The sequence below is a fragment of the Podarcis raffonei genome, chromosome 11, assembly GCF_027172205.1.
Source record: "Podarcis raffonei isolate rPodRaf1 chromosome 11, rPodRaf1.pri, whole genome shotgun sequence".
In the NCBI taxonomy this organism is placed as follows: domain Eukaryota; kingdom Metazoa; phylum Chordata; class Lepidosauria; order Squamata; family Lacertidae; genus Podarcis; species Podarcis raffonei.
In genome coordinates, this window is record NC_070612.1 from 64,885,726 (window position 1) to 64,894,359 (window position 8,634).

Here is an 8,634-nt window from a genome sequence, read left to right on the forward strand (position 1 = left end):
ACCCTGATGTTGGGAAAGATGGAGGGCACAAGGAGAAGGGGACAGCAGAGGACAAGATGGTTGGACAGTGTTCTCGAAGCTACCAGCATGAGTTTGACCAAACTGCGGGAGGCAGTGGAAGACAGGAGTGCCTGGCGTGCTCTGGTCCACGCAGTCACGAAGAGTCAGACATGACTAAACGACTAAACAACAACATTATTATTACTATTATTACTGGCCAATGGATCCAGATTTGTATCTATAAATTCATCAGCATAAAGCAACAGCTGGGCTCAGCTTTGTCTCCAGAAGCTATTCACCAGTGCCAGCCAGAGCTAAATTTGCAAAAGTAAACATGTCAAATAGCAGCACTCCAGAATAATTATACCAATATGCTTAGCAAGAATTTCAAGCATTAAAAGTAGTTTGCAACTCTACAATTCTATGATCCTGTTCTCACAGTGGCTGTCCGGATACCTGTGAGAAACCAGTGAGCAGAGTGGCCTATCTTCATTTCGTAACAGACCCTCCCTCGCCTTGCCCCATAGGTGGCTCAGGCACCTGACCACAGGAAAGCGAACCCTTCTATGGTCAGAGGGTAGCCGCTGTATCGGTCACGGGCAACTTTGAAATGCAGGTCGCAATTATATGTATCAATGGCCACCAGCGACTCATCAAAGTTGCACTATAGCACTTGTGGAGAATTTGAAAATAAAACCCTTAGATAATTTTTTCTCAAGTAATTATATTGTGGTCCAAACAACAGAGGTGACAAGAGATACTTTAGGAGACTGAGGGTAGGGTTGTTCTGAGTGAAATGAATAAAAAGTGAGGCCAGAAGGTTGGTCAGTCAGAGACACGGAGTTCAAGGAAGATCAAAATCGAGGCATCTGTTGGCTGTAAAAAGCTGACCTGAAGACATTGTGGTCTCCTCAGAGAGTGGCAACTAGTTTAGCCTTTTCTGTTCTGAATCTTCAGCAGTTTGATCTGACCATTTGTGTCCCTTCTTTTTTTCTTTTGGCTAGAGAGATGGAATAAGTTAACATTTGAACTTTCAGTCAGAAATATAAAAGTTCCCTCAAGTATTCTGAGCTACACCTGCATTTGGAATGTCCCATTTGTGCTGGTTTCACAAATCTCTGGTTTAATATTTCTGAAATATTAAGCAGAATATAAATGTGTTAAAATAAAATAAATAAATAAGTTGTATTATTTGTTTATTTTAGGCATTTATTTTAGGCTATTTTAGCTGAGAAGTTCCCAGAGCTTGTGTTACATTCAAACACAAAATCACTTTTTAAAACACAATTAAAGCAGTATTCATAGAATCATAGCATTGTAGAGCAAGAATGGGCTACAAGGGTCATTTAGTCCAATCCCCTGCAATGCAGGAAACCTTTTGTCCAATGTAGGGCAAAGAGAACAGTCTTCCATTTTAGCTGCAATGAGCACCAAGACTGTCATGGTTTCAAAGAGGCTTTTGAGAGTCAGGTGCACCAATTAAGAAAAACTGACATTTGACAAACCTTTTATCTGGAAGCATCTATACATTAACTCAAAACTTAATAAATAAAAGTCTATTCAATAGTTCTGGTAAAAATCTTTCTATACAAATGCTCACTCAATATTTAAATATTTTACAGCATAATTTACAAAGTCCTTTTTTATTTTAGAAATGTTTATAAATATTACAATCTATTTATAAATCACAATGCTGGCTTTATTATTTCAGTATATTGCCTGGACAAGCAGATGTGCCCATAAACTGGAGGCACACACACAGAAGGACACAAAACTTCATAATTTCCCCCACAGCTCACATCACTAAACTCTGGAGAAATAAGTGTGGCATAATACACAAGGTCTATTTTGCGAGCTGCCCATCTTTTGCAGCCTATCTCCAGCACTAGCAAACTGGCAGATCAGCAGATCTCAGATTATATTCCTGACTAGAGAAGAAAACAAAACAAAATCAGTCATGTTTTTAAAACCGGGACACACCTGCCCATCTAATTTTACTGATCGATTCAGTGCAAGTTTAAGAATAATAAGACAATTTGCCTTGTTATGTTCATTCAGTTTTTGAACATCCTTAAGGGATGTGGGTGGCGCTGTGGTCTAAACCACAGAGCCTAGGGCTTGCCGATTGGAAGGTTGGCAGTTCGGAGGTAATGCCGTTTACCTTCCCACCGGAGCGGTACCTGTTTATCTACTTGCACTTTTTGGCACGCTTTCGAACTGCTCGGTTGACAGGAGCAAGGACCAAACAACGGGAACTCACCCCCTCACAGGGATTCGAACCACCGACCTTCTGATCAGCAAGCCCAAGAGGCTCAGTGGTTTAGACCGCAGCGCCACCCGCATTGGCTTATATTTGGGACCTTATGCCACCAGCAAAGTGGTGCGGCTCCCCCCCCCCAAGGAAGCAGCCCAGGAGCGTGGCTACTCTCTGCTCCAAAGCCTCCCAAAAGCCGTGGAAACGAAGCGGGGAAGCGGGGGAGCCACACTGCTTTGCTGGCAGCTCCCCCCCCCTTATCTCCAGTGGCAGGCTGCACGCCTTTGCCCTGCGCTCCCAGACTGCTTGGGGGGGGAGTTGTGCAGCCCCCAGGAAGCAGCCCGGGAGCGCGACCGCCCACCGCTCCCCAGCCTCCCCCGAGCTGCCAGAAAGAAGCGGGGAGGTCGCCGGCAAAGCGGTGTGGCTCCTCCCCAGGAAGCAGCCTTGGTATTGTGGGTTTTTTTCCCTTTTTCCCCCCTTCATTTTTCAAGGTGCGGCTTATTTGTGGGTGCAGCTTATATTCAGGCCAATACGGTAACTGGTATAGATTCTGTGCTTCTGACATGGTTGCATACTACTGAGAGATTAATAGGAAACACAACTCTCCTATTTCTACAGGCTTTCCCAGAAGGATGAGTTGACTCAAGGAGGCACCAAACGTCTTTTGGAAAACTGTTTTTACCTGTCTTCTTTTTTGCAATTTTATTGTTTACACTACTTGCTAATGCTTAGTGGTCTATATGGATCAGGCCAGTGGCCCATGTAGTCCAGCATTCGGTGTGCAGTGACCAACCACATGCTGATGGAAAGCCTGCAAGCAGGACCTGAGTGCAACTCCTGGAACCTGGTCTATGGAGGTCACACTGCCTCCAAAAGTGGAGCAGCCACTTACAGCCTTATCCTCCATGGATTTGTCTAATCGTTTATAGCCATTCAAGCTGCTGGCCATCACACCTCTTGTGCGAGTGAATTCTATAGTCCAGCTATATGCTAAACACTTTCTTTGTCCTGATACTTCCAACATTCAGCCTTCTTGGTGTCCCCACGTTCCAGTATTATGAGAGACAGAGAGAGCACTTTCATCTTACCGCGCAATTCATTCACCTCTATCATGTCTTCTCTTACTCACTTTTCTCTAAACTGAAGTGTTCCACATGTTGCTGCCATGCCTCACTGGAGAGCTGCTTTTTGAGGCAAGGGGACCAGAACTCAATTTCCTTTTCTGAGGTGAAACATTCCAACTGCAGTAGTACCTTAGATTCTTACAATTGGCTGTTTTACTTTCCACTCCTTTCTTAAAGAACTCAGGAATTCACCTTTCTCCAGCTGCCACACTCTGGGTTGAGAAAAGAGTTAAGGTTAAGAGTCCTCTGCTCTTTCCCACCTGGTCCTGATTGCGCCCACTGCATATTTGACAGTTGTCTTCTCTATTGTCTTTTCAAGGCCTCCTAAAGATGGTACCTGTCTTGGATTTGAATTGATGTTAATGTATGTGCTGTTGTTGTTTTAAACTTTCTATATTTACATTTTTAAAATTGTCCTTATATATGGAATTCTTTAACTGTTTTCTTTATGTAACTATTTTATATAGATTGGTTTATTGAAAATTGCTTTGGGATTTCTCATGGGAAGAGATTCATAAAATAAATAAACAAATGGCTTGCACCAGGTTTTTAAAATAAAAAATACATTAATTTATGAGGGATGGACTTGAACTGTCCTTAAAATAAAGTACAATAAATGTCTGAAACAGTACAATACAAGTGCATCAATTCAGAGCAATCCCATGTCAGTCTCTAGAACAGAGCTGGGGAAGCCCAGGCCTAAGGGCGAAATGCAGCCTTCCAGACCTCCCTCCCTGTCTATGGGACCAGTAGTGTTGCGTCGCTCGCTGGCACCTGGGGCAGCGTACACACACACGCCGGGCAGGTGCAGGACATGGAGGGTGAACAGAACCCACCATGCCAGCCCAGCCCTTGCCACCGGAGCCTAGAGGGGCAGTGGTGCACTGCCAGCCTGTCCGCACAGGGAGGAGCCGGCTGGCAGACGCGGCCCTTGGAGGCAACTCTCCCCCAACGCTGGCCAGGCAGCCCTCCAGTGAGGGGCCTGGGGACACAGAGGTAAGGCCAGACTGGGCTCTGGGGCCCAGAGACCCCTAGAACCAGGTGGGGCAGGGTAGGACAGGAATCCCTGTGTGTGGGCGCCTGGCTTGCGCTCCCTAAAAGTTGTGTGCCCGGGGCTATGGCCCCTGAGCCCCCACTACGGTCCTGCCTGGGTCTCTCTTCAGGCCATGCCCTCTCCTCAACCTCCACCGCCCGTTCCACATCCTCCAGGAGTCTTCTTGCCTGGCTATGATGTGTCCCCCTTGCATGGCAGGGAGTTGTACTAAGTAACCCTCAGGATCACTTCCAACTCTACCGTTCTATGATTCCAAGTTAACATCTTGTGTGCCTGGATTTGGGGGGGTATAAAAAAGGCTGCAAGAATTACATATAGGAACTTACTCACCACAGAAAGGTAAGATTGATGCTTGCTGTCCCTCTGCCTCAGCACACCACTGCCATGTGGCCCCCAAATCGTTGCCCATTCCGGGGGGAATATGGCTCTCGGGTTGAAAAGGATTCTGCATCTTCTCAAGCATGAGAGGCTATGGAGCCCCTGACATGCTTGGTGGGGGCTGCCCACAGAAGAGCAGTAGTGGCCAGGATGGTGGGGCACACTCTTCTGACCCTGGCGTTGCCATAGCTTGCCTCAGGTGTGGGGAACCTTTAGCCCTCCAGAGCTTGCGGAACTGCATCTCTCATCAGCCCCAGGAGGCATAGCCAGTGGCCAGGGGTGCTGGGAAGGGTACCTCTGCAACATTTGAAGGGCCAGAGGCTCCCCACACCTGGCCGACCTGGATGGTACTGAGGAGGAGCCAGGGCCATGTGGATGCGCTGACAGAGCCAACTTGGTTTTCCCACTGGTTCTGCCAAACAGCCCAAACTTCACCACCACCTTGTCCCTCCACGGCCGACAACAACACTTTTGTAGCAGTCAGGTTGCATAACACTTTCAAATACAGTGGTACCTCGGATTACAGACGCTTCAGGTTACAGACTCCGCTAACCCAGAAATAGTACCTCGGGTTAAGAACTTTGCTTCAGGATGAAAACAGAAATTGTGTGGCAGCAGCCCCATTAGCTAAAGTGGTACCTCAGGTTAAGAACAGTTTCAAGTTAAGAATGGACCTCCAGAACGAATTAAGTTCTTAACCTGAGGTACCACTGTAGAAAGTTAAAAGCTTTAGATCTCATGGAATGTTTTCAACAAAATGGTTCCTCCCACCCCAGACAATTGCTTCTCATCCTTTTTGGATGCTAGGTTGTTATGTAATAATAATAATAATAATAATAATAATAATAATAATAATAATAATAATAAAATAATAATAATAATAATAATAATAATAATAATAATAATAATAATAATATATACCCCGCCCATCTGGCTGGGTTTCACCAGCCACTCTTGTACTTGGAGCAGGGCCTTTTCACTGGTAGCTCCAGGCTTTCCCTGGAAACAGGTTTCAAAAAGCAGAAACACTCATTCCACCTAGCTTTTGGGTATACATTCTTTTTTGGAGAGTACTGGTGGTATTTTTTCTGCTGCTTTTATTTTTCTCTGTTTGGATTTTAGGATGTTTTGTTGGTTTCACTTTGTGTGTATGTATGTCATAAATAATCTTTTTATTCTGCAAAGCATTTTCACCCTTTTCAGACATTTGAAAGGGACTTCTAAAAAAGCATTAGCTAGATGCCAATGTGCACACAGTAACCTTTCCCTCCCAGTTGAAGGGAACCCTACTTATGTGCATCTGCACATGCACTAGTCTCCCTTTCCAAATGATGCAGCACAGACGACATGAATCTACACTTTCCCCCTTTTTTCTTTTTTCTGCATCACTTTACTTCTTTATAGGTAATTCAAATTATTTCAGCAAAATATTAATACCCCCCAAAAATGTATGTCAGTGTCTGGAGGCAGAGCCCTCTGGAGCAGTCTTGGGTGCTCCTTCATGTGTTTTGTACTGAACAACTAAAGAGGGCTTTTGAAAACTTTCTTTAAACTTTTTAAACAAGCCTTACAGCAGACTAGTGCTCTGAAGTTCCCAAAGCATTTTCGTTAGGTTAGCCCTTGGATGGGATCTAGTCTGCGCTCTTCTTGTATGGCTTAACCAGAGCTGTAGGGGTTTTCCCTGGAGAAGCTGCCAGGGGTCCCAGAGGGGGAGCCTTGGAGCGGCTGCGAGAAGCCTGCTTTCTCCCCGGCTTCGACCAGACGTCTCTTCTCGGAGCTTCGCAACGGGGAAGCGAGAGGTCGGTCCCTTCCTCTGCCATCTTTGAGTCGGAGAGGCAGAGCGGGAAGCGGGAGCATCTTCCTTACCTTCCTCGCTCAGGGTCCACGGCAGGGTCGCCGGCTCGGACGCGTAGCCACAGGCGCTGCCGTCGAAGGCGCACGAGCCGGCGGGCGGGAGGCGCAGCGCTCCGGAGACGCGCAAGGCTGCGGGGACAAAGCGAGCGAGCTCAGTCGGCGAGAGGAGCCCGGAGAAGCCCCAGCTCGGCCCGGGGGAGAGCGGCGGCGGCGGCGGCCGGGCCGGCTCTCTCGCACCTGCTTACCTTGCACCGCGAGGAGACCCAGCAGCAGCATCGCGTCCCTCGGAGGAAGGAGAGGCGCGGCGGCGGCGGCGAGGAAAGGCTGGCCCGCCCCGAGGCGCCGAGGGAGAAGCGGCGTTAAAAGGCCGGCGGGCTGGAGGGGGCGGAGGAGGGAAGAGGGCTGAGCTTGGCTCGGCGGCGGCGGGAGGAGGAAGGCGGCCCGCCAGCCCAGCAGCTGCTGCCCGGCCGGCGGCGAGGCGCCCGCCCAGGGACGGAGGCCCTGCCCAGGTCTCCCTGGGGGCTGCGCAGCGCCAGGGGAAGGGCCAGCCCCGGGGCCGGAGTCCAGCTGCCTGTCCAGCACGCCGCCCCCCGCCAGTGCCCCAGAAGTGCAGGGTCGACGCGGGGCTGGGAATGGCAGCACTTCCCGGAGGAAACGCCACTTCCCGGGCGGGCGGGGGCTCGGAGGACTTGCAGCCCGGCTTGGTCTGCGCCTCTGCGGGGCGGGGGGCGGGGGGGGGGCTTCCACGCCACTTCATGGGGCCGCTTGTTCGAGAGCATCATCTCGGTTTCATGCCTTTCTTTTCAACCTTTGCAGAGTCTGCTATGTACTGAAGTTCTCACCCTGGGCCAGCAGGGGGATACTGTAGATAGTTTTCACTCAGGTCCACATATGCAAATAAGGGATTGAAAGTGACGTTCAGTGATTGGATAGTTACAAAAAATGGTTACTGTTGCGTTCTAGTGGAGCTCTTTATAAGCAGGCTGGCTGAACCCTTCAGTTCTGGTCTGTGAATAAACAGGAGCTGTTTCAAGAATCGCTGTGTCGTCTGATATGTTCACCCACAACTTAACACTGGCGACGAGTTTGGGATTGATGGACATCAGAGCACAGCCAGATGCGGCCATCCTCTGAACTGAGCTGAATCACTGAGCTGAATCATTGAGCGAAATCACTGAACAGAACCAATTCGGAGTTGACTGTTCTGGCTAGAGTACTGTCTTCCAGCCATTGCCCTTCACGCTGGCATCAGAATCATGGCTTCACTTGTGCCTCTACTGCCATTTGCGCCAGCCTCTGAATCATGGGACTCCTACCTCGCTCGGTTCGACAGCTACCTCCAAGCCAACGAGCTGATGGAAGTGTCAGAGGAGCGTAAGCGGGGCCTATTCCTCAGCCTCTGTGGGCCTGAGGTGTTCGAGACGGCCCGATCATTGGTTGCGCCTCAAGCAGTCCAGGCAGCACCATGGGACACGATTCAAGAGAAGCTCCACGGCCACTATGCGCCAAAGCCGTCCAAGCCGACTCGGCCCCGAACACACTGACCAGATGCTTGGAAGCTGTGGCTGGATGGTTTCGTGGGAGCCGATTGAAACTAAATCCTTCGAAGACAGAGGTCCTATGGCTAGGTCGGGATGGCATGGGGATGAGGGACCAACTCCCTTCTCTTGCGGGGGCCCAATTAGTGCCACTGCCTTCCGTTAAGAGTTTGGGTGTAATCCTTGATGCCTCCCTTTCCAGGGAGGTGCAGGTTACAACAACAGCCAAGGCGACATTTTTCCACCTTCGCCGCATCAAGCAGTTGATCCCTTACCTTTCCCGCCCCGACCTGGCCACAGTGATCCATGCGACGGTCATCTCCAGGCTTGACTATTGTAATTCGCTCTACGCGGGGCTGCCCTTTAAGCTGACCCAGAAACTCCAGAGGGTGCAGAATGGGGCAGCGAGGCTCCTCACGGGGTCTCTGCCAT

General features: G+C 49.3%; 1 protein-coding gene across 5 annotated transcripts in view; it reads right to left on the reverse strand.

Annotated features, from left to right (window-relative positions):
- The window catches only part of MAMDC2 (MAM domain containing 2), an 87,935-nt gene extending 80,773 nt beyond the window's left edge, over positions 1-7,162 (reverse strand). Inside the window, exons 1-3 of one of the 5 annotated variants that reach the window (XM_053408833.1) lie at positions 6,677-6,773; positions 3,384-3,590; positions 892-1,928 (exon numbers count right to left, since the gene is read on the reverse strand). In XM_053408833.1, the coding sequence (XP_053264808.1) occupies positions 892-901 (10 nt within the window). In that variant the 5' untranslated portion in view covers positions 902-1,928; positions 3,384-3,590; positions 6,677-6,773. Of the gene's footprint in view, positions 1-891; positions 1,929-3,383; positions 3,591-6,676; positions 6,794-6,909 lie in introns of those variants that run through there. The other 4 variants (XM_053408830.1, XM_053408832.1, XM_053408834.1 and 1 more) reach the window with 4 other exon arrangements.
- Between the last annotated feature and the right edge of the window lie 1,472 nt (positions 7,163-8,634).